The sequence below is a fragment of the Labrus bergylta genome, chromosome 17 (assembly GCF_963930695.1).
Source record: "Labrus bergylta chromosome 17, fLabBer1.1, whole genome shotgun sequence".
Taxonomy (NCBI): Eukaryota; Metazoa; Chordata; class Actinopteri; order Labriformes; family Labridae; genus Labrus; species Labrus bergylta.
This window is the reverse complement of record NC_089211.1, coordinates 15,520,478-15,546,535: the sequence shown is the minus strand read 5'-3', so window position 1 is coordinate 15,546,535 and position 26,058 is coordinate 15,520,478. Positions and strand designations below refer to the sequence as shown.

General features: G+C 39.8%; 2 protein-coding genes across 4 annotated transcripts; both read right to left on the bottom strand.

Moving 5' to 3' along the window:
* On the bottom strand, positions 1 to 20,668 carry ssh1b (slingshot protein phosphatase 1b). 2 transcript variants are annotated; one of them, XM_020658143.2, is made up of 15 exons: positions 20,124 to 20,668; positions 18,755 to 18,792; positions 13,539 to 13,639; positions 11,831 to 11,895; positions 11,556 to 11,677; positions 11,387 to 11,455; positions 10,921 to 10,986; positions 9,174 to 9,368; positions 8,805 to 8,898; positions 8,304 to 8,432; positions 8,058 to 8,104; positions 7,435 to 7,581; positions 6,390 to 6,590; positions 5,568 to 6,198; positions 1 to 4,466 (listed from the first exon to the last, which is right to left on the bottom strand). In XM_020658143.2, exons 1-15 carry the CDS (start codon positions 20,202 to 20,204, stop codon positions 3,888 to 3,890), a joined length of 2,565 nt encoding a protein of 854 aa, XP_020513799.1. In that variant the 5' UTR covers positions 20,205 to 20,668; the 3' UTR covers positions 1 to 3,887. The 2 variants fall into 2 exon arrangements, with proteins under 2 accessions (XP_020513799.1, XP_065821861.1); XM_065965789.1 differs by lacking the exons at positions 18,755 to 18,792; positions 20,124 to 20,668 and adding an exon at positions 16,287 to 17,040.
* Positions 20,669 to 21,018: 350 nt separating this feature from the next.
* svopb (SV2 related protein b) lies at positions 21,019 to 25,819 on the bottom strand. 2 transcript variants are annotated; one of them, XM_065965646.1, is made up of 17 exons: positions 25,665 to 25,819; positions 25,345 to 25,432; positions 25,218 to 25,248; positions 24,867 to 24,952; positions 24,680 to 24,778; positions 24,438 to 24,509; positions 24,223 to 24,347; positions 24,078 to 24,141; positions 23,860 to 23,985; positions 23,643 to 23,771; positions 23,454 to 23,527; positions 23,056 to 23,132; positions 22,857 to 22,961; positions 22,495 to 22,606; positions 22,324 to 22,405; positions 22,149 to 22,238; positions 21,019 to 21,607 (listed from the first exon to the last, which is right to left on the bottom strand). In XM_065965646.1, the coding sequence occupies exons 1-17, from the start codon at positions 25,724 to 25,726 to the stop codon at positions 21,443 to 21,445; spliced, it is 1,587 nt and encodes a 528-aa protein (XP_065821718.1). In that variant the 5' UTR covers positions 25,727 to 25,819; the 3' UTR covers positions 21,019 to 21,442. The 2 variants fall into 2 exon arrangements, with proteins under 2 accessions (XP_065821718.1, XP_065821719.1); XM_065965647.1 differs by lacking the exons at positions 25,345 to 25,432; positions 25,665 to 25,819 and having other exon boundaries at positions 24,680 to 24,783; positions 25,218 to 25,245.
* Positions 25,820 to 26,058: the final 239 nt, after the last annotated feature.

Here is a 26,058-nt window from a genome sequence, read left to right as displayed (position 1 = left end):
AAGAGAATGCAGAGGAAATGTTTTATTTCCATGATAAACATTAGACTGGACATCATTTTAACAAAATGTAAAAAAAAAAAAAAAAGAAAAAAGTGCATTACACATGAACAATTGCAATGTACAGTACAAAACACAAAAGGTAACCAAAAAAACAGTAAATGTAACAAAATCTTTCTCCCAGGTAGGTTTTTCATGTTCAACATTTTTCTATCATCTCCGCCTCACATGCTTTGGGGCAGACTTGTGCTCTTTAAATACACTCCATAAATGCATGAATCCCCACCTTTAAACTGCAATATGTTTAAGGTCTTCCTCTTCAATGGGATTGTCAGTTTGATGCCTGCCGTGAGCAAATAATACAAAAAAAATAATTCAATCAAAACCAAACTGAAGAGAGCATAAATTGGAGCTTATTATTTTTTGCTGTGGTACAAACACGAGAACTGAATTTACTCCAACACACAGTATCTGTATTAGTGCTTTTCTTTATATTGACCAAATCTGCAAGCTTATGTACTTCATATCAAATTGTAGAGGAAAAACTATATACAGACTGGTTGATTTCAAATATTTCACGTTTAAATGTAAATGATAGTTCTCATTCCAGCAGGTAAGGTTCTTCAGCCAGCTATTGAACCAATACAGTGTACCACAATATCAAACAAATACCATTTTATTATAGGCTATTGATAAATGGAAGTCTATCCAGTATGCATGTATCAGGGTAGAGGAGGCTGCTGTGCATGAGCTTGTGTTTGTTTGCATACATTATATTGTGTGCAGATTTATATATAGCAGGGAGCATGGTTATTATTGGGAGTTAGGGGGTGAGTAATGTACAAAAAAAAGCCAGACCATCAACAAACTCACAGAAACTTTGGAAGCCTGTGAAGCTTTATGATGGAGCTAAGGCCAAGGTTAAGGCACTTAAATTACAAAAAGATAAACAAGTTCAAAACATGAAGCAAACAAGCAAACGTAGTGCTGTGGTCTGGGACATAAATAGTTTAGTGCTTATTATTCACATACAGATCAGTCCAACCTGTCAGGTCTGCTAATAAACTTTGAACCACTGGTTTTGAATAGAATTGTACTAATGTATTAGGGGAATAGTTAAACGTGTTGAGAATGCTGCTCATTCATGTTCTTGCCAAGAGTTAGATGAAAACACTGAAAATCTATTGTCTTTCAGGTGATATAAAGCTACAACCGGTTAGCTTATGTCAACATTAAGACTAAAGAAAATATCCCACACACTACTCTTGCTAAGCATCACCAATTTATTTGAAAAAAATCACAAGGTTTTGGTCCCTCTGAACCTTTGTCAAGTGTGTTCAGAGGAACCGTAACGTTGTGATTTTTTTTTCTCATAAAGTTGGTGATGCTTAGAAAGATTAGTGTGTGGGATTTTTCTTTTCAAGTGACAGTTTGTTGGCCTACCCACCTACTTCATGAGATAGTTGGACGTGCCAACACCTCCTTAAAAGCATTAAGACAAAAAAAACAACATATTAAAGAACAGTGTAGTTGGAAGGTAAAAAAAAAAATCTGTCCAATTGCCCCTTTAATGCTTACAATTATAAATGTCAAAATAACAACCTGCTTGGGGGTCTAAGCTAAAGTAGCCAGTTTCGAGATCATTTCACTTTCGGCAACAAAGAAAATTAACATTTTCCCCCAAAGTTAAAACACCTCAGATGAGTCTTTAGCTAAATAACCAATTATAACACTTCATAATTCTTAAAGCTGCAAAAATGTATAAAACATGTCACTAATGTCTTTCAGTTTGTAATGGTTCAATGTCAACAACTTCATGTGCCTCAGTTACATCATTCTCAAACAACCACGAGGGTAAAGAATAGGTTGAAGGCTAACAAGATTCTTTAAATTAAACGACTGGAGCAAACCTGCAGCTCCCTACGTTCTAGTTTAGGTAGGGGAAGGAACAGAGGATTTATTGTTAATGTTCAAGATTCTTCTAATCTAACTAAAGAAAAAAAACAAGTAAAATCTACAAAAAATGACACAGTAATCCTGAAGCTTAAAGAGGATAACATAGTCTGCATGTATTCTTCGCACAGACTTCATTTTTCAGATCTTCAAACACAGTTTTAACACTACCATGTGCTTTTCCTGCTTATCAACACGCCCCATTCAGTACCATTCAGAACAACCAGTTAGCCAAAAACAGGAAGAACACAATGTAAATCAAACAGAAGAAAACCCTGTGGCACAGCAACTTTGGAATTCAGGGCACAACTTGAACAAAACAGGCCTCAAGTCTGATAATGTACAAAATGCTTCCAGTGCATTTTTACACAGTAAATATAAATATTTAATTTGATAATTTGAATGTCAGAATAGTAACAGCTGGACTTTTTCTTTTCATATTTCACAAAAGTATCTATTTTGGATGCTTTTTTTCTCCCTAAAGTTTCAGTTTTTGCCTTCTCAAATTATTGAAATATAAAAGCAACGTGAAATGTTTGTGCACTGTATGAATGGATACTAGAGTTGTGCTCAAGTGCTTAGTCTATAAATAAATAGTCTATACTATTCAAACTTTCTGGGTGTAGGGGAAAGGTAGCCTGCTTTTTTTTAAAAACTTTTGATCAAACTGCTAACTGAGCGTGAGGCCCTTGATAAAAAGCCCAGATGTAGTCAGTGTCAGAAAATAAAAGTGTGTGAAATGTATCAAAGAAAAGAGTTTGCAGTGATTAAGTGAACTTGGCAGCACGATATGGCTTTGTTACATCAGGAGTGATCTGACCAAGAAGAGAAAATGAAATGAAACTTGAGCCTCTGAATGTTTCTCGCCATCATAACACTTGATGTCTACGTTTTTTCTTGTATGTATCATTGTTTAAGGTAAAAAGCAGTTGGTTAAATTCATTCCGATTGAAATATCTTGTCATGAATCACTGCACCTTTTTTGACACTAAAACATTTAGCTGGATACCAAAAGTTTTTCGACTATAAAAAAAGGAAAGAATGACGACCTTCATATGTTTTCTGTCTAAGCACGTTGTAGATATGTTACATAATACTGCAAGTCATGCGTGAGCTAAAGTGAGCGCTTTAACTACATGATCACATTAAGTTTAACGGAGGAGGTCGAGTGAACTTAGCCACTGAGCGGAGACAACAAAACAGTCTTTGACCAAAACAGTCTTAGATGCTTATGGTCTGAGGTACGACGCTTTACACAGAGGCATCAAAATGGCTCACATATGCTTGCATCCTTTTAAAAACAGTTATGCATTCACATGAAATGCCCAAAAGCAGCTGCAGCATGAAAAATATCAGTGAAGGTAATTGACCAACCAGTTATCAGTGGTGTCATGAGGGAATACTGAATGCAACCAATCTGCAAACATTCACTGAGCTCTTTCAGAAATACTGTTGAAGAGTTGGATTAAAAACAAACAGTACACTGACAGAAGCATGTTACTCCAGGTTTTTTTTTTTCTTTACATCAACATCAAAGAAATAGCTTTTTCAGAAATTAGATAACACTTCTGTTCTTAAATGTGTTTTGGGGGGTGAAATGGCAGATTAACATCTTCACTAGACTGTGGGAAAGAGTGATGATCCTTGTATGTGGAGGACACAACAGAGTCTACAGTCCTTACCTGCATGGTCAAAACAAATGGCATCGCATGGATCCATGCCAGTAGATAATAGCAGGACTCTCTATATGCAGAGAGAGCTGTTGCAGCTGTGAGGCGGCACAGGTCTAGGCAGAGCTTTGTTTCTGGTACAGCACCAAAACAGCCGTCATCTAAAAAGCCCATAGCCAGAATAATTAACCTGTTGGAGGCAGTGTTTAACTTCCTCCTCCTCTGTCTTATCCTTCCCTGTGATCCTGTATTGAGGCACGGGCCCCACTAGAGTTGCCCCTCCATGGACAAATTTGGAAGCTTCTCCAGCTGCTCTGCCCTCTGTTGCATCAGTTCCAGACCAAATCCCATCCCCAGTCCTGGCATTTGCAGCTGGAGCTCCACTGCACCACCTGCTGTAGTCTCATGAATTGCCCCGATCCCCTTCCTTGATATCTGTTTTCCTATATCCTGTGCCTGGGGATCCTCCATGTCCTCTGTCTCCACTGAGCTACGGTCAAAAGAAGTGTCATCACAGCTCATGGGTGACACAACTTTCTGTCGGATGGTTAGTGGGACACCGGGGATGCAGGTGGCACAGCGGTACACGTGACTACAGGGCTGGACAAAGTTTTGGGGGATGACTGCAGCAGCCTGCAGAGAGTGCAGGATTGGGCTGGAGGCAAAGTGTGTCCCGGGTGGATCTATGCATATGGAAGGGACAGTGCAGTGGCGGGAGGGGTTAAGGCGATGAGATCGGCCTCCTGCTGGACGGTCACACCGCCGTGCTTGTGGTAGACGCAGGCAGTCTTTACAGGACTGGTATGAAGGCTTCACTTTTAAAGGGTTTCCTGTGCTTGCACTGTCCTACACGGGAGAAAGTTAGAACAGAGCACAATATATAGTCAGTGTGGTGCAGAATGTTTAAACAATCTTAAGTAAAAAAAAAAAAAAAGTCTGAAGCAATACCACACAAAAGGAGTGATTTCAAACCAGATATAAGCATGGCTGATAAACATAGCGTGCTGATAATCATAGCATGGCCATATACACTACATATCATATATTAGTTAAAATATCAACTTTATCCATTATTAGATACAACAACTAGTCAGTGTCTTCTCACTAAGACAGACCAGCTGCCTTGGTTTGTGTACATTTATCAGTGTACACAGTGAAAGAGCCCTAAGAAAGTTTCTTTTATGACAATGTCAACAATTAATGTAGAAGAAGACCCATTTGCTGTTAACATATTTAATACTATTCAAAAACCTGAAGCAAGAGATACACATAATGTAGTTAGAAATCCATGTGCTGTTGTACTCTGTATCAGCTCTCAGGAAATGCCTCTTGTCCAATCAGATTATTTTGTCAGAACTAAGGGCGCACTCACACCAAGTAATCCGTTCTGTGCCAAAGCATGTTTGACTCCAAAAGTCCAGTTTGTTTGACAGGTGTGAGCACAGAACACTGCTATGGCTCTGGCATGGTTGGAAGAGAGGGGCTTCGGCACAGTAGCTCGTGCAAGAGTGGAATCATGGGTATGTGACGGGGACATGACATATAGCCTAATTGATTCCGTTCCTCTCAACAATCACTTTAAACAATGGCAGCAAAGGACTCCCGTTGGTCTGATGCCATGGTCGAGTGTTTACTCAAAATTTGGGCAGATGCGAATATTAATAGTCAGCTGGACTCTGGGGTCTTTGGGAAAATCTTGGACTTTAGTATAACGATGTAATGACGTATGTGCAAGAGGTAACTGTGCTCAGGCTCGTTTGGTCCTGGATGCAAGTGCAGGCCAGCAGGGGACTGGGGAGGGGGACAATCGTGATTTGGCACAGTATACGACAACTGGGCATAGTGTGAGTGCACTCTAACTGTTGTATAAATATGCTTCTGAATTAAGGCTCTTTTAGATTTAAAAAAAGTTAAAATCAAAACTTAAAGCTAATTTTCCAAACTCACGTCAAAAGCTGCAGGGCAGCTGCGTTTGGCAGCCAGCCGGTTGCTGTTGTTGGTGTTCAGGTTGGCTAGGCCTATCTGGCTTTCCTCTGTTCTCTCCGCCTCCTTCCCATCTGAATTTCCAGGTGTTTGAGCCAAGGCTGCCATCTCTGCTTCCTCTTTCTTGGCCTCTTCCTCGTCCTCTTCCTCCAAAGTACTGAACTCTAGCCTCAGTCTCATGTCCTCCATCGGATCAAGTCGCCCACACGTTTGAGCTGCTGTACCCTCGCCTGGCAGAGCTAAATGAGCCATTGGGAAACCCTCATCCTCCAGCAGGGCATCCCGCTCCACGTCTTCAATCTCAATGAAAACTCTCTCCATACCCAGCAGAGGGGGGCCCCGCACTGGGGTTGAGGGCTCGCTGTCTAGCGCGGAGTCCGACAGACGTCTGAAGTAATAGTTGTAGTTAAGAGAGTCGAGTGGCTCCATCTCCAGACCCATACCCCTGCAGGGCGACGCCCCACAGCCTCCCCAGGCCTCCTCCCCTCTGAGTACCGGTGTCCCTTCCCCTCCTGTACTGTGGCCAGAGGCTTGCAAATCATCTGACCCCTCTTCATCTGTGTCTGGCCTCCACAGCTTGTTGTGGCGATGTTTACTGACAAGGCAAAATATAATAACAAAGCACCATTGCATTATTTAATTCCAGGAGCATTTATGTTGTTGAAACTACATTTGTAATTCAATCAAATATAAAACTGTTACTGGATGTCTAAATTAAAAAAAAAACACAGGGTTGCAGGCAACTTAGCAAAGTGCTAACCTGAGTGAAACTGTAGGCCTGCTTACCTGGCGTCAAGGATCCCCTCGTATTCTGCGAGCTGTCTCATGAAGGCAGCATTTGGCTGAGCTATACTCCGTTTCTGCTTGACAAAGTTGTAGGCCTTCTCCAGAGACCAGCCGTACTCCTTCATTGCATACGCAATAACTGTGGAGGCAGACCTGCTCACCCCCATCTTACAGTGCACCAGGCACTTGGAGTTGTTCTTCCTATGCACAGAAAATAATGACACATATGACAACACAATTACATCCCATTATGTTGACCTGGTTTGTGACAGTTAGGGTATTGTAGTAGTTTAAAGATCAATATGTCAACATATTAATTTGCAATTTTGGATTTGGTGGTTCTCAGGATTTCTGTATGAGTGCTCCATGTGTCATGAGAATGTTACCGACACAACTTCCAGCTTTGGCTTGCATTTAATTTAGGAAATAAAGTTAATGATGTGAGCCATTCAGACTGATAACTACTACTTGAACAGTTCTTTGCCTGATTTTCTTTCTTTACTCCCAACTCTAACAGCCACCCCCCCCCCCCCCCCCTTTCCGTCATAGCACCCAAAAAGCAGCGGCTTACTGATTCATTTTTGATCACACCTCAACTTTATCCAGAGTTTTTCCTGCAAACCCCCTTGTAACATTTCTGCGGAGTAAGCTGTTGTATGAACACAGCAGGTAATTTTTAGGAAAATTCACCTCGAGCAAGTAGAAAGAAGCAAACATGTTTATATCCCAGAACCAGTAACCAGGGCAATCTTTCTGCATATAATGAAACAGCAACATTGTTTTTTCTGCTCACCAGTTTGTTCTTCTACACTTTTTTTGTTTATACTGTGAATAAGTCCAGTTACATAGAAGGTAGCATAAAGGAAAAATATCCCATATCCCATTTATATCATAGATTGCCTCCTGAGCTCATCCCCCCCTCCTATTAGGACAGGGAAAACTACTCACTGTGAAATAATCAACTCAAGAAGATTTTAGGGGCAGGCTGTCTGAAATTTTCTCCAAATATTAAACGGTGCATGTGTGAAAACGACTGAAGTCTTACTTGGCCTTGACAATAAAGTTATAGGTTTCGTTCCAGTGGGCCAGCAGGTCTGTGGCCTCCTCATCATACACACGGACATTGTGATAAGAGAACAATCCTGGGAAGAAGTTGTCAATCTCTCTTGTAACGTTCAGGATGTAACCCACCCTATAAACAGAAAAAAGGGGGGGTAGGTTTTCTTACAAAACTCTATAGTTAATCAAAAGGTGGAAATAATTCTGTTACACAAAGAATCGAGCTAAATATTTAACATTGAACAAATGACTGACTGAAAGCCCTTCTGATGTGCTTATATTTATTATGATTAAGAGTGAGTTTTAAATTAAGGATACTTCTTTACCCAACAACAAAAGATCCCCATGTAAAGAGAACATTAGAGTACGTTTAAAGTTATTTATCTCATGTATTGTGTAGTAACAGATGTCCATTTGGAAATATGAGCTAAATAGGTACATCATCCAGAGTCAACTGGAGTTATCCAAGAGAGAAGGTGAAAAATACTTATTTAGATATAATCAGAAATTTAAGGCAATTATATACATGTAAATAAATGTAATCTAATCCTGGTCAGAATAAATATTTTTGGATAAAATCGAGAAACAACAGTGTGTATTTCAGCTCACCCGCAGTCTCGAAGTTCTTCTAGGTTGGAAGCATTCCACTCAGAGCCCTGCAGAAGCAAAACATAAACACAAACAAAACCAACTTCATCAGAATAAATGTTAATAATTACAGTAAAAGGAAATGTATTTCAATGCATGCGAGTTTAAACTCCACACTACGATACCACACACTGTTTTAAAAATATGATATACAAACAATTAAAAAGGTAGAAGAAAATACAAAATGCCAAAAAACAACAATCCTACCAAGTAAACATGGTCAAAGATGAGTGTGGCCTTGTCCATTTGACCGAGGATCAGCAGCATCTCGTTGTCTATGAACTCTTTGTACTCTGTGAGGTTACAGCTCATATGCTGCTCCAGCTCGTTACGGATCTGTGGACGAGGATAGGACAAGAAACTCTGAGAAGAACAACAAAGCACTTAAAAAGACTCAGTTTTAACTTATAAAAGAAGTATTCCCTGGTTCCACTCACTAATTTCTTTAAAAAGTCAACTAGTAATGGTTGAACTTTCATTCCTTTATAAATGCAAAAAAGTGTTTTTCAATCTTTCATGGCTTAAAATCTGTGCCAAAAACCCTTAAAAACAACTCCTTTCTAAACACTTCACATGAGCATTGTGCATTTTACTACACTACATAACCTTACATCTATTTTCACAGCATTCAAACTGTTAAATTAACAAAATGTGAGAATGTGTTGTGTCTTTTCCTCTCATCAGGCTGTTGCAGGATTCAGCTCATACCTCTTTGGAGGTGATGTTCTCCAGGTCTTGAAACGTCATGATGGTGCGTAGTTTGGCTTTAATGAGACACTCAGTTCTCTCGCGCTCAGTCGGCCTGCACATAATGAGTCAATGCGTTAGAGCTGCTGTCTGAAAATTAGCATAACAGCGTAACATGTTTTCACGGCTGAAACAAAGGACAGTGACAAAAGGACACCTGCTGGTGTCCAAAGTATTTAAGTCTATACTATGACTCAGGGTGTTCACACACCAGATGTGTTAGTCATCACCAGAGAGGGTTCTGGGTGGTTGTATAATGCTTTATATCATACTGCACTTTAATTTATTCAAACTGTGATATTAAAGAGTTAGCTGCATTTAGGGCCTCACCTGTCGACAAACATGGTGGGCGAGTCCGGCCGTGTTGTCTCCAAGTCGGTCATAGCGTTCCACTCATTGATGCAGCTTTGCTCAGAGGTGATGCAGCTCTCATAGAAGGCCATCCACGTGAGAGCAATGCCTCCTGGGAAGTAGTTGAACCGACGTGACACCTCGCATGCCTTGTGAAGGACCTGCAGGGCAGACCTGCAGAAGCAAACAGGAAACACTTCACTATCACAAATCATCAGCTAGATGGATGTGTGATGGCAGGAGCGAAAGTGAATATGAAACCTATTCCAAAGGGACAAGAAACAAGACAGATTTATTTTTGTCAATTCTGATAGGTGATCTGATAGGTGGCAGAACTATCAGAAGTATGTAGACAAGCATTGTTACAAACATTATATTTTAAATATTCTAATGTGTGAGGCTTAATGAGTCTATAGACTTTAAGGCGCCATCCAGCTTTACAAGGATAAATATAATTATTGTGGTCTGGTTCATGTATGTGAGCTGTTCAGACAAACTGCTGGATGTCTTTGGGAAAAGGGCTGCCACCAAGGCAGGAGAATTGTGTGCAGGATTAAACCGCCATCCTTGATGGATTGACAATACTATAAACATGTTGCAATTAAGCCTTTGATTAGGTCCCATTTTTTTATCCCACTTCATTAGAACAGAATGTCAGAAAGCCTTTTCAGAATAATAAAGTACCATGTGACATCTGATTTCTGATTTTGTGTTTTCTAAACATGAATATGTTAGAATGACACATTGCTAACATTTTATTTTTCAATTGTTTTGAACCAAAGTGTTATTTGTATGTTGACTTGTCCTACCACTCAAAATAAGAAAAGCCATCCAGGAGCCACTATATTGAACATTTTGATGACATTCTCACTGACTGGTGTATAGGGGATACAAAATCTAAATTCAGGGGAATTCAGACATTTTCTCAAAAGGACTCTATTTTTTAACATTTGAGGGTCTCCATGCTTAGCCACAAAAAGCTTTGCTCCAGCTGATTGCAGCCAGCAGCAATGTAAAAAAAAAAGACGTGACACATTAAATTGAGTATGCTATAAGTGCTTGTTTTGCCACTGACCGACTCAGATTGTTATTCTGAGTTTCGGACAAACCTTATAGAGACAGACCTTTTTGTTAAGGACAGTGTTTTGTTTTAAACAAAAAAGCAGTTCGGTCTCCATTAACTACCGCAATAATGTTAACTTGCAAATACATGTTTGCTGGATTACCCCTCCTTTGGTTGGATTGTCATTTGTTTGAATTTACAGGTTGTGTTTGGTCCGTCTGAAACACCAGACATCATCACACAACTTTACAAACAATTAGCTGGTCAAGGGAGAGGTTCACAATCAAGTCATACTGTGTTTGAGGTAGAATGGTGGTCTTTGTCATTATAATCCACTGCTTTTTCAAATTCAATTGAGCAGCTGGCTGTTATTAAATACAAAGCACATTTACCTAACAAAATGTTCGATCTTTCACTTTAAATACCAATTAGAGCCAGGCAAAACAAGCAGTTTTATTTTGAATTGAAAAGATTATATTAGAGCTATAAAAGCCTGTTTTGTGGCTGCCTGCTGAAGCAATCTATCAGAGCAGTTTCTAAAATACTGATACCTGTCAATCATTTAGTCGCCAAAATAAGTAAACAAAAATGGCGCCCAGGTATAAAATACTGACCACAATAGTTCATTTGTTTCAACGAGGTCAACCTAAAGGATCTACTCACCACATGGCCTGCACGGATACAGGCTTGAAGACATGTGACCGCCCTGCTGTGTTCACACTGAAGCCTCTGGTGAGGAAGAGGAGGAGAAAGGAGATCACTAAGAGTCTGGACAGAGAAGATGAGTAGGAGTGTTCATGGGAGATGTAAACACAGACTGGATACGGCTCGTTCATGGAACTATTCAGGTCCCTGACCAGTGGAACATTCCTCCAGCATACAGAGACAGAGTTAACAGGTCAGCAAGAACAGTACCCTCACTCACGCATACAGAGAAAAATGCCTGTCATTCACTCTTCTGACACTGGAGGGCAGTAAAGCCTAAAAGGCCAAACACACAACTTGAGGTCTGCATGTGTGATATGAAAAAGAGAAGTGCAGAATCTTTTGCTTGTGTTTTTTTTTTTTAATAATCAGACGATTTAAATTTAAAAAACAAATCCATCTTATACAAAAAGGAAAAACTTACCCGTCTCCATCTAGATGAATGTTGGTGTCACTCCACAGAGGCAGCACCATCCCAATAGAGCAATCTTTACTGCAAGACAAAAGAATTAAAAGAAACAATTAAACAAATCTAGTACTGAAGAAAACACTTAACATAACACTAACTTCAAGACTGCAGAGAAAGTACTTGCCTTTCTTTGTCTGTGATGTCCATTCCAAGGACAATATTTTCCTCTGTATCTTGATGGCCGCTGGTGTAGATAACGACCATGTAGCGCACTCGCTCTGACCATCCGCTTTCTAACCGTACAGCCTACAGAACAAAGGCCATAAAAGATATCCTGTTTACTCCTGGTTCCACGCAATAATTGTACAAAATAGTATATTAGTGCAATACAACCCTTAAATCTGAGATCAAACAAACAGACTGTAAAACAAAGCAAATGTATTCAAGTATTATACTGACCAGCTTTATGCGATCCTCAGACCGGAGGATCTTAAACATGACTTGCAGGTGTTGAGGTAAATCCCCTGAAAATGAAACACGCAATATCTTTTACACTTAATTTCTTCCTGACAAATTAGCCGGCTTGAGATAAACAGCACAAACACATCTCTATCCACACAAAATGTCCTGAAAGAGAAAAGGGTTGCAGTGAACAGAAACCTTATCTAAGTTAAACATAATTCAACATATAGGAAACACTACACAGCAAACTCCTCTGTAGATTTTCTTTCACCAGCTGATCATTCCTCCTCTGATGTGTGATCATTTAGGTTTTCTTTCTCATGCGAAGAAAACATGTTAAGAGATTACCCTAAATAAAGACACATCTATATCCTGTGGCTTTCCAGCTGTGAGCAACACCTCACGTAGAAAACCTGCTTCATTCTCATTCTGCTTCTGTCCTTAAACGACTTCAGGCTGAATGTGAACTCCACATCAGAACCTTGTGAGTAGTGAGTATCTACAAAAGAAAGCTCTTTGAAGGATGTTCAAACCCTTACATTACAATTTTTATTTTTAGATTGTGCACGATTGTTCCACATTTGAACGTCACTTTGATGTGCAGACCAACATCAGCAGCAGCCTGAGTGTGTAGTAACACTTTGCTAAATGTGCTGGAGTCAACAAAGAGAGTCGATCAGGCTGGAGCTCAGATAAGAAATAAATGTTGTACTTCAGGCAAAGTAAGTGTCAACGCATGCTCAGAGCAGGATGAAAACATCAGTGTCCTACAGGAAGGATGTTTTCTGAACCACAAATAACAAAGTGAATGTTCTTTATTTGTATGTTCTTCAGTATTCAACCCTTGATTTTGTTTCAAATAGAGCTGCATCTTGAAATCTATTACCTACATGTTTCTCAACATTTATACTTATATCTTAATTTTAAACTTCTATATAGTTATATAGTTAACATTGAACATGGATGAGTGATGCACTTGATTGTTAAATTAAAGTAGGGGAGACCTTTCTGACTTAAACATGTACAGCTAAGGTGAAATCAGCTAAGAGATAAGAGGCACTGTTTTGTCCACTGGTAGAGTCAAACTCTAACTGTTAGTTAAAGTTACTCTTCAGAGCTTTAACTGACATTATCATCCATTCTAAAAGCCTGAGGAAATTAGGTTAGCAAAATCAGTTTAGTAAATGAGATAAAGACATACTTTATTTATCCCGTGAGGGGAAATTCAATTTTAAACATACTTTCATGTAATTAATAGTTTGATTGAATCTAGTCCCAACTTCTATAATATCTTAATTTGTTATGCCTGTTTGATCTCTATTTTGGACTGTTGATGTTTTTGTTTTGTTTCAGTTATACTTAGATATTTTGCACAACACCCTTAATTTAATTTATAAAAACACTTAAAAACACAGTTAAAAACACTTTGAAACTTTTTTTTAAAGCTCTATTCAAATAAATGTATTTTTACTATCATTACTCATCAAGTGCCAAGTATTCAAATAGCTAGACAGTACAAATTACATCTGTATATTTCTTTGAAAACCTTAAAGAAAAGTCTAAAAACTTTCTTAAAGGATTTGTGATCATCCCGGGAGTTCAGCTTAGCAAGTTCCTCTTTTGTCTGGATCTCTTCTGTGGCAGTATAGAGAGTCTGAGCACAATGACGAGACACAAAGCTTCTTCTGTGTGCGTTTGTTCCTACCTGCATGTTTGTGATGGGTCGTGCTCTGTGGTCCTTGTGTGCTGCCGCCCTGCTGGAGGAAGAGGGCGGCTCCTTTGACCATGAAGAAGCTCTCACTGAGGCTGGGAAAAGCAGAGTTCAAATTCATAAAGCTTACAACTGCGCAATCATTTTACCTGACACAACTCTCACCCAGACTTTCACTCCTCCACACGTCTCAAACTTCTGACCTCTTCCATATCACTAAAACCTATCTGTTGTTTTATTGGCTGTATGAATGAAGAAAAAGGATAGGTAGGAACATAAAGCAGATGCTTAAAGAGATGCTGTACATAGCCAAAAATTCACTCAAGCGTTAAAAAAAACAAAACATTCTACAATAAAACTGCAGAAAAGAGGGCACATTTTCATTTAGAACAACTGGAAACATTGCAAAAGTTATGTTCTCTTATCCTAAAAGCAAAGCCCTACTTATCATCTTTGGCTTACCTCAATCAACAATGAACCTCTTGTTATCATTTTTTAAAAGGGACGGACAAAGTTAAAGACTAGGATGAGAAATGGCTGCAGCAAGGATGCTGTACATACAGTGTGCAGTTGTTGGCTGAGCACTTACTGAATCCTTATTGGTTCATTGAGCAGCACAGAGGACTCATCAGACTCTGAAAGTCAGCGAAGTCCTGATCCAAATGATTAACTGACTTTACATGACCTCTGGTGCATCGAGTGTTGCACACTGCAACGGTCCATATGTGATCAGGCTTTAGAACTCGCCCTCGTGTCCCACCTGTGTAGGACTCAGCACTCCTGGGTCATGACTTTGTAGCAGGAGGAGAGCTTTAGCGTCTTTTCTCTCACAGAACAGAGTGCGGCTTTGTTTCAGAGCACCACACTCCCATTCCCTGTTTAACCAACACTCACAAAGCCTGGTATGACTGAGTGGGACCACCACAAGGCCTTTTGTTAGCTTGTAAGCTCCAACTTCCATGTGATATCCTTTTTATAAATCAACATGGAAGACAGATGATTTGGAGAGAACTTGTACAAATTTTACTCTTAAAGCTTTAAGAGTTACTAATCTATCTCAAGACACGGAAATCAATCTAAGTTTTGGCCTCAGATACTGCCGTAAATACAGTCTCAGGTATTGGGCACTATTGGCAGGTATGCCGGTGAATTCACCAATCAGATACAATAACCAGTTAGCCCTCCAAAAATCAACTGGTTTCAGGTAAATATTCATACAACATGAAAAACAACAACAGTGTGCTGCTATCATAGAGTACAACTGATACGACGAGCAGCTGCAGACTATTCTAAGATTTAGGCTTGTGTGATATGGACCAAAACTCATATCGCCATATTGTTTAGCTGAATCGCAATACTCAAAATATTTATCAAAAAAAATTTCCACAAAAAATGATAAAAGCAAAGTTATTTTATAATGTGTTTCATTAATAGTCTGCTGCACAAAGTCAACACGTTCATGAAAAATGACATAAATATCAACAAAAATAGGTGAACTGGTGGCTCTACGAAAGACATGTGTAACATTATTTTAATGCAACATAAACCATATCGATATAAACAATATCGTCTTTCCCAATATCTTGTTTGAAAATATATCGATACATCGCCCAGCCCCACTGAGATTACTGTGAAGCCAGCAGATACCAATAAAGGACAAACGCTTCCCTTTCTTTAAATGATCATTATTTACAGTCAGACTAGCTACTGGTAAAGTGAAATTGGAGTTGGTGACAGAAAAGGATGTTTCGAGGGGGAATTTTTAGTTACACTTCCAGGAAGATTTCTCTTTAAAAACATTTATTTAAGCTTATTGGATGTTCGATAAATGCAGATGAATTTGGGATGCATTATGCCAGACTGCTTTCTGCCCCTTTTGCTTTCCGAAGGTCTGTTTTCCTATGTACATTTAATGCCAGCTGAAACACTAGAAGAACACTTTCAATACCCAAATCCTGTCCTACTTGTTCAGATGCTGCATTTCTTTTACTGAATCTATAGGCGCTCTGCTAGTGATTAGAAGACACTATAATGAAGACTTAAGCTGGAAAATGCTCAGCAATCAGTGTTCTTCAATAAAAAAGAGGTACTAAACTAAACTGCAATAGTATCAAAGCGGTACTCTGTATTGCAGAAGTGTTGTACCATCCCTTATAACAAAAAAAAACTCTCTTAGGAAAAGATACAAAATGTAAGAGTTACTGGACACTTAATTAAAATGGGACATTATGATACATTAAACGTTGAACCTTTCGTTCGTCCCTCAGTGAGAATCACATGGGTACTCGAGAACAACTGATAGACAACTCTAGGTGTAGACATTGAAATCAGGAAGCTTAAGAAAAGTATACAGTATATTAAAAATGTTGAGCTTAACACAGTCCTCTTAAACTGAACACACACTGTCACATTGGTTCTCAGCTAGTCTAGCCTCAGGAGCAACAACCAACCCTGTCATGAAAAATCACTGTCCAGATTTCTGATATTTTACAACCAATCAGATTTATTCACTGAAAGTGTGCGCGCTTTGGACCCCAGGCGGTACAAACCATGAAACTGAACAAAGAAACAGAACTAAACAAACATGTTTCAAAAGCACTTCAAAAGCAAAAAATTATTTCCAGGAACACATTCATGACCCACTGAAACAGCTCTACGACCCACTTTTGGGTCCTGACCCACCAGTTGAGAAACACTCTGAAATAATCATAATTGATTCAACTTAATAAACTTTGAACTTACATACGACAGATTTCCCTCTGATCAACAAAGTGAGGCAGCACAGAAAACACGGATTTATGTGAAGGTTTCACGACCAGATGCATCCTGTGATCAGTCAGTGGACTCCTAAGAAAAAAGAAACCTCCAGTTTTGTCTCCTCTTTTTGAGATCCTTCCATCAATATTCTACACCCGTGTATTCGTGTCCAATTTTTCGGTATTGGAGCCCTTTTCAGTTTTTCATAATGGCCTCTCTCGTTATGTTGCCGGTCTGAGAGGACCGCAGCTTTCTTCTCGTCTTTGTCCTGGAACCCCTTCTTCCTCACTTCCCTGTCCTCTCTGTATCTGCTCTCAAACTCCTCTTCACAACGTGTGCTTCTAAAATCAGCTCTCCCGATGCAACACTGCCACAATACCATCATTCATTCGAGTGTTGGGAGGCGTTGGAAATGCTACTTGGCGTCAAGCTCCAGTCTGACATGCAGAATCCTAAATTAAGACTCCACGCTGATGAATTACCGAGCGACAGAAACATGTAACTCATTTAGACAATCCCGACGTGACGTGACTTTTCAACTGTGAACAACCCACTTAAACAAATGGAACACACACACTCACACACAAAGAGTGAGAAAAAACACAGAGTCTGTGCCAAAGCTTTGCTGACAAAAATCATGACTTCTGTGACGTCGGGCGGATTAAAGAAAAGCTTTGTTAGCGCCCAGGAACAACAGTTGATTTATTCTCTGTTATGTAACTGAGTTAAGGGAAGCATTCAAAAAGCGTGCCACGTTAAAACAACTGTAATCCAAGCAGGTTTTTTCTCAACAACTTCAGAGTGTAAAAAAAACGTACCTACCTTATTCTGAACAAAAGCCAGATATGCCGAGATAACTAAATGTTTAGGACCGAGGACAAGACAACCAGTTTCATTTTAGAAAGTTCAGAAAGACTTTTAAAGGTAATTTGTGCTGACAATAACACATCAATCCTTTTTTGGGAAAAATAGTCAGTAAGTAGTTGTCATATCCTCGTCAAACTTGTGTTATTTTAACATTTGTTCAAATTACAAAACCATTAAATACTGAAACTGAATAATATATACAGTAATAAGCAGCCAGTTAACAAAACTAAGTGACATCTTAAAAGTACTATATTTCCTTTTCTTACTTTTGTACTATCCCTGTAAGGGTTCTAGATGGGAGCATGTGTGCAGTAGTTTATGTGTGAGTTTAAATTAATCTCACACACTACATGACCCATTCGTCTATATATTTTTAATGAATGTATATCCGCTTTCTCAAATGCCTCTCATGTTGGAAGTGCTTTTCAATCTTTAAATAACCTAGTTTATACTGCCATTGATTGATAATAACCTCACTCACTTATTGGCCACTAGGGGGGGGCACATAATTAGTTACAGCTTCAACTTCAGATATTGTTCTTCCCTTTGGACAATATTCTTAAAGCTATAGGTACAACATACAAGGTGAATACGATGTGTTGATGATTGTAACCTCACAGGGAAGAGTGTCACTACAGGGAAAATACTTTGACAGAACAACAGCTTCCTTACAACCAGGATGGCAACAAGATAAAAAAAAAAAAAAACAGAGCTAATCAATTTTGTATAATAACTTTGGCAGATTGTTACAGAATGAATATCAAATGTATTTACCACCTTCATTTCACCTCTGAAATTCAAGTTTATTATGTAAAGCACCTTTTACAGAACAAGGTAACAAAGTTCTTCACAAAATATAAACTTACAATAATTATAAAAACAATAAATGTACCAAATAATAGAAAAACTACAACTGTATAAATTACATCAGATGTTTGCAAGCCAATATGAAAAGATGTGTCTTGAGCTCCTTTTTGTAATCATCAGAAGATTCTGCCGAGCCTAATTGCAACAGAAGAGTGTTTTTAAGTGTCTCAGTCACAAACTCAAAGGTAAGCTCACCTTTAATTTTCAGACAGACCCAAAGGGACAACAAAAAGACCCTGGTCAGAAGACCTGAAGGATCTACTGGGATCGTACTGCAACACACTCAAGCTTGCATTACCTGCCCCAAAACCCACCTGACCATTGCACTCACAACAAAGTGTTCATTTTTACTGAACTGGACAAAAGCTTCCATCCATACTTTTACCTCCAGCTTGCCAATCCAGTAAAAGTTTTTTTATACCACTTTTTATATTAGTTTCAAACTGTGTTAAGATAATACCTCTATTCACCTCCCTTAATAAATTTGAGTGCTTTTTTTCAGCTGTCCTTGTATTCATACTGTCTTGGAAAATGTGTCTGTTGGATTTCCCCCCTGTTGCTACAACAAAGTCGGCTCGTTCCAGGTCGGAAAGTCCGCTGACCACAAAAAAAAAAAAATGAAGTGTGCAGCCAGAAATACTATACATCTATAAACCCTTTTAAAAAGGTGCCACAAGCAAGCTTCAAATACACAACTTATTGAGCCAAAAAGCTCTTACCTCTGATTGTTTTTCCGGTCATCATCACTCCCAAAGTCCTGAAAGACAAAAACAAAGTAGACATTATAAAAAAACTACAGAGTACTATGTTATGTTATGTAACTGCAGTTGTAGGCCTTCTGTGTCTGACCAGTGTTGAGGAAAGAAACAAAGTGTAATGTTTTTTTCGAAAATGTTCCACTTCCTCATGAATCTTATGTTGAACTGCAGTCCCACATAATGGGAGTGTTTTTAGTGTTTAATTTACATTTACATAGCCTACTGCACTGTAGGTCATCGTGAACATGAGACATCATTACAGGGTCAAAAAAACATCTGAGTGTGTGTTTGTAAGAGCTACAGATCCAAATGGTCAGAACATGTTCAGCGTCTGACTAGACCTTCTTTGAAACATTAAAACATCCCACTGGTTCACTTTTCACTACTGAAATGCACAAAAATGATACTGAAACCCAACTTCTCATCAGAGGAGGAATGTCGCTGCTTATTTTTGTGCCAAAGCTCAGTCAGCCTTTCAGAGTGCATAATCCACCCTCCTAAAACAAGAGCGTAGCGCACTAACACTGATGTTATGATTTCACTGGGCTCTGCTCCACATTTGAATGTTTGACTTAGTTTGCAGCTAAGATTTGCAAATGGGATTTAACATCTGCTACACACAAGCCTCAATCTTCCACAACATTAGCCTACTTATTGTCGGAAAGAGAAACTGACTGATGTTGTGCAACGCTACAAAATCAGATGGAAACTCTTTTTTTTTTTTTTTAATTCAAGACTATGAGTTGAATACCGACTAGTAAGATGTCTGAGGTCTACCTGGCAAAGACCCTACAGGCTGTCTTACATCACGTATTTTCTATCTCAGTGACATCACTTGGGGAGTGTTTTTCCTCACGTTTCTACAAGTTGATGAACGCCCTCCTCAGGGGCACACACTTCACAACTGTAACAGAAGTGTAGCCTGATTCCTCATTAAAGTCTCCTCCCCAAACACGATAGGTCGGCGTTAGGCTACTGCTGATTTAAAAAAAAAGAAAAAGAAAAGAAAAAAAAGCCCACTAACAAGGAAGGACAACCTGAGTTCAACGCAGCAAATGTTAGTGCAGCAGCAAAATGAGCACTTTGTTTTAACAGCTAAACACAGCAGTCTCCCCCTCCCCCCCGCGGGGCAGGATTTTGTTTACAAATCCGCAGCCACAAACAACTCTCTGCTGGTAACAATGAAACCATAAATCAAGTTTTCAACCTACAAAGAAATGACGGGAACGAGGTTAACCCTTCACATTTTAAAAGTCTGTACTGTGACGAACTCCGGAGCATTTTTCCCGTGCCGCGTACACAAAGACACCTCCCCGGCTTTTCGACCTACCTCCCCCGCGCTGCTGTTGGTCGTGCTGGCCGAGGATGCTGCACTCGGGGTGGGGGAGCGTTGCAGAGTCACCAGGGCCATGGTCGCTGTGCTGCAGCTTTGGAGGGCAGCAGAGGAGGAGGAGGAGGAGAGGATGAGAAAGGGAAAGGAGGGGAGGAGAGGGGGGGGGGGGGGGATGTGGGAAGATGCGCGGCTGAGGTTGTCTCTGTCACCGGGGAGAAAATGCCTAGTCAGACTCTCATCCAGCAGCACCTGACTCCACAGTCCACCGGTCCACGGGGTTCCTTTTCGGTCCTAAACCGTGCGTCCTCCGCGGTTACCGAGGTCCTCATTAGCGGAGAAATTTCCCGTTTTCAGCGAGTCAGCATAGACAGCACACCCCGCGAATTCATCCCTGGTACGCAGACAGACAAACAAAACACGGTGCAGGTTGCGAGTGGGGCAGAAATGACATGCAGCTTTGCCGGACGCCTGTGATTGGCTGGCCTAGTTCGCGTGCGCGCTGTCATTGGGCCAATGTTGTCAAGGTGACTGGCCAGACTAGGAACTCCCAAATACAAATGATGAAATTATTTTCTGCTCTTGTTGTGAAACACACTGAGGACATGATGTTGATTAAGCCATTCATGATATTCATATACGATTAATCTGCTCATAACCAGTGTGGTCTGAATGCCCACAATTCTGATTAAAAAAGCCATATAAAATCTTGTTTAGTTTCAGATGATGTCACCAATGTGTTGTCAATAAAGGGCTTATGTAATGTCAATAAAATATAAACAGACAGATTGTCACATTTTAGAAATATGTCTGGGCTAGTTTTCCCATTGATACTGATTCATCATTTACTAGGCTAATTAATTAATTAAGAACAAATAAATAGAAGAGCCCAGGGTAAATTAAATAATTTTAATTAGAAATAAACCAGATTAATAATAATAAAATAGTACTTTTGATACAAATTGTACAAAAATATATGCTGAGTACCCACAAGTATTTAGGCCTACATGTAGCCACAAATGGAGCTTGAACACTGGATTATTGTTTTCAAAAATAGTCCGTCCTTGATTAATCTACTGGTACACAAACCAGTCCAGGAAAAAGTTCACTTCCATTCACATTAGACATGGGAAGTAGGCCTTTCCTCAGGTATCACTCCCTGGCTGTAACGACATTGTCCACCGTTTTTCTTCACTCAAAATTGCTCAGAGGATTCAGTCGTCTGATGCATATATGGAGGTAGTCGATAAGTCATCCTATCACTCCTTATTTTAGTTCCTTCTCCTGGTGGATCTGTCCTCAGGAGTGTGTGGTACCATTTACTGTTGTGGTGTTTGTATGTCCGGTCTCTTGGTCTCTGTGTTGGACTCCTGAAGACTCCTGCCCAGTGTCTCAATAGGCAGGATCAAGGCTGTGATGCCAGCCAGCAGACAGCAGCCGCAGTACATCGACAGAGTCAAATAAACAGATTTCCTAAGCATCACCTAGAAACAAAATGTGAAAAATAAGGAGCCAGGCAGAGAGAGAAAATAACAGCCTTATCTAACTGTCAATTTCAGTGCTGACTGGTCAATGGGGAGCACTTGTGAAAAAAAGTGAAAATACATAAAGGCTTATTTGCATTTGTTAATGAGAAGGTAAATATATGATAAAAACTGCAATAAAAATTTAGATTCAACATGTCTAGTAGTCTAAAGTTACTGATTGGTCACTTGAATATGGCCCAGGGTTCCATTGATTTTTTCATAGAGTTGTACATGAGTTTTCTCTCTTCTTCAATACAAGAGAGGGGAGCTCCTCGGGGTGCTGGAAAATTGCGCCCAAGATGTATTACACATCTCCACCCAAGAGGTGGCAAAAGAGGGACATGAATGGAGACATAAACTGTTGTCATGCAGTTATTATCATACATTTGGTCCATCTGTGAGAAATCACCACCACATGCACCAGCCGCCACTGGTTGACATTAGACTTGTAGTGACCCTGCCTTTGCAAATTAACAGCAGAGAAATTACTTCTGCATACCTGTGCCACAAAGGGAGTAATCAGGGCACCCAACCTGGCCATCGCACTGCAAGTCCCCATTGCCAGGGCTCTGTTCTCTGTAGGGAACACCTAATGAAACAGACGAGTGAGCATTTCATCTGAATCAAAACAATCCAAAACAAATACTTTCTTTTGGAAAGTTTAGTAGACATACTTCTGGTGTGTAGACAAAAGCAACTTGGTATCCTCCAGAGATGAAGGCTCTGGCAATAAAGATGAAGATTGTGAGAGCTATCCTGTAGGGACAGACAGAGAGATCAGTCTAAATGTTTGAATATGTCGCCATGTTCCAATATAACAAAATATCACACCGAAATATACTCACCTTCCAATACAAGCATACAAGGGCAGAATACACAAAGAAAACATGAAGAAACATAGAGTCATGCTCTTCTTCCTGCCAATGCGGTCAACAACAAGGAGGATGACTAACAGCCCTGAAACAAGCATGGCGAGACATTACAACTTTACCGCCCAAGCCACTCCCTTGAACAACACACTGTGTATCTCAGGTTCCTGTTACTATTGAGGCATAACAATGAAAGCTTAAACCATCAAACCAATATGATTAAAACCGGTTTAGATAATTAAATGTCATAAACAGCTTCCAAGTTGAGAAAATTTTGAGGAAGTCGGATTGCCCAACTGAGGCCCTTACATTGAAAATATTTATAGTGAGCTTTTTACCTGGGAATTCAGCCAAGGTCGTCCATAAAAGGTCCTTGTAGTCAGCTGATGTCAAAAGTTTGCATTCAAGGCTACAGCTCGGTTCAACTTTTGCCCCCTGGGTTGCTATAAAGAGTAAAGTGTAGACTTTCTATGTTCAAATTTATGATGCAAAATGACATATTCTATAAAGGATTATTTTGGAGCAGCTTTTACTTACATCCACACGAATCTCCAGCCTGGAATAGCTCCGTTGTCAACAGGACTATCCCATAATACGAGAAGGCATTTGAAAACCTTTCGATGAAGGAAAAAAAACGAATAAACACAAATAAACTAAATTGTAAAATATCTAAAATGCCTGGTGACCGAGATACCAACCAATACGTGTGACCTTAGCCCAATGTTTGGCATGCCAAATTAATTTGACTACGTAAAGATTCCTCAACAGTATATATTGTTTAACCACAGCTCATATAACAGTCTGTGATATGCACTCAGCCATGTGATCTCAAGCAAGTGACACACTCCCTTCATTAAATAAAAACCTCTTAGATAAATACATGGTTAAGGAAAGTTAATAAAAAGCACAGACTGAACTGTATATATCCAGCTTACCATATAAACCACAGAAGAAGAGTAGTCCTCCAATATTGAGGAGAAAAGAGATCTTTAATACGTCCACGGCCAATCTATGAGAAAAAGAGGAAGATCCTTATCATACATTTTAACTGAATAAATTGTGTTGAATATACATCTCCATTTCCCGGAAAGGAAAAAAAAGGATCTTTAAACCTGAGGCCTCACCTGTTTATAGTCAGTCAGCTTCCCTTTAGGCATGGCCTTTCCATTCTCTTTGGCCATGCGTGTAAAGGTTGCCATGGCCGCTTCTCTATTTCCTGTCAGCACGTCAAAACGAGGACTTTCAGGCAGCCACTGTAAAACACAAAGAGTTCAGCTGTGACTTTAATTCAGCTGCTTTGTATGTTCTCTCATAAAAACACTTACATACTGAAATACTTACAAAGCTGAAGGAAAGAAATATAACCACTGGTAACGTGGACAGGCCAAGCAGCCACCTCCAGCCAAGCGTGGGCATAATCCAAAACGCCAGAAGGACCTCGAACACAGCACCAATCGCCCAGAATGCCTGACGCATAAAAACACCAACCAATGAAAAACACCAACCAATAATTGATCTGATCAGAGCTACACCTCCTCCTTTCACACAGCAAAAGTTACCCCAATCATCATGATGCTGATGCCTCTGGCCTTCGCCGGGAGGAATTCTGAGTACATCGTCACCCTAAAAAGAGACTGATTTTTTTAGTGTTTGAATGTGTAAACTGTTATTTCTTTATCTTGTTATATAAAGAGGAAAACTCACGCCTGAGGAGCTCCTCCGATGCCAAAGCCTACCAAGCCCCGCAGGACCAAAAGCCAGCCATACACGGGAGCGAAGGCACTCAACAGGCCATAGTACAGAGTCCAGCACATACAAGTGATCAAACCCTGCAAAACAAACGGGGAACACACAAGTTTAACATCAACAACGTACAAAGCTCTTTTGACTGTATGTGAAAAGCCAGATTTGAGACTCACAACTCTTCTGCCGTACTTGTCCGACACATTCCCCCATATAGGTGAGCTGAGCCCCGTCCCGATGAATACCACCTGAGCCAGAAAGGGTATGATTTTTATTTATTTAGTCTCTGTGAGTTTATTTGAAGTATTTCCAAATATGACTACTATTCAAGTTAGAGGATAACAATGTGACTAACAGAATAATTTGACTTGAAAAAAAGCCATGTAAATGAATTAATTGAACTTGAAGTTGAACTTACCGATGTGATGAGAGCCACCTGATAGCCGGGCAGCCCCCACTCGCAGTGCAGCTCAGGGGCCAATATACTGAGGATCATCATCTCCATGGCGTCTCCTATCTGCTCTTAGGGATGCAGAGCACTATACATGAAAAACAAACACTGCAAATAAGAGGGAAGACGTTTCTTAAAGTTGAAGGATTCTTACCCACGACAGTCCGCTGAGGAAACACATCTTCCACTGGAACTTCCCAAAGCCGATGGCCTCTAATGCATCTTCAACTGTAAACGTTTCTGTAAAAAGGGACACAACATCGACTTAAGTTCACCATCTCCTGTGAACAAAAGTTCCGAGAACTGCTCAAAAATAAAAAGGAAAAAACAAAGATAAATATGTATAAAAATAAGGATTTAAGTACAGTTTATATCTTTTCCACACTTAAGAGTTTACATTAAGGTAGAAATAGAAGACAACAAAGTAAGCAAGATATGAAATTGATGTTGAAACAATGACTTTGGGGTTTTTAGTTGGATAGAGACACAATTCTTAAAATGTTACCTTGATCAAGTGTGTTTTTTACATTTCCAACCTGCAAAGAGAGAAAATTCAAATGTGTTTAAACTACAACAATGTTCTAATAACCATCAGTTTGATCAAATCCAGATCTGGATGAAAGCTTTCTTACCCCAATGTCGAGTGCTGCAGCTATAGTGCAGATCTCATTGTCGGTGCACTGAGCTTCATCACTTTGACCCACAAAACTGGGATCAACCCTACATGTCAGCATGCAGACACAATAATACACGCTTTATCAAGCACATAAGGTTCATTTTAAAGCACTTCAGGTCAACATTTTCCATAAAATAAGCTTGTTTCAGCACGAAAATATACCCTTGCTAACTCCACAGTGTACACAAAGCAAGCAGGGGTTTTTATATGGTGTGTTCCCATTTAGCATCACAGGAAAAAGAGAAAACAGTAATCTTGTTGGTTTGTTTTTTTTACCTCTCTTCAGGGTTTCTCCACCGCTTGTAAGTGACCCTCTCCGGTCTGCCCCAGTTCTCCATTTTTCTGTGTGTAAGGTCAAGAGAGCTGTGAACCTCACCAAAGATCACAAGATCAAACCAGCGTTGTGTTGAAACCTGCCGGAGCAGTTTCTCCAGGTTTCTGTGAACCACCCAATCAGAGAACAATACCTCAGCTGAATAAAAGGGAGGGGTTAATCCAGGAAACCAAATGTTGCTCCTTCAGGTGTGAATGGACAGAAGCTTTAGGTAAACACCCAACTTTTGGCAAAGTTCCTCCATATAATTAGTTTTGTCAAGTTAAAAGGTCCACAGGGTAAAATTGAAAATAATGAATCCACACTTGAATCCAGCTGTATCACTTCATATTGTCT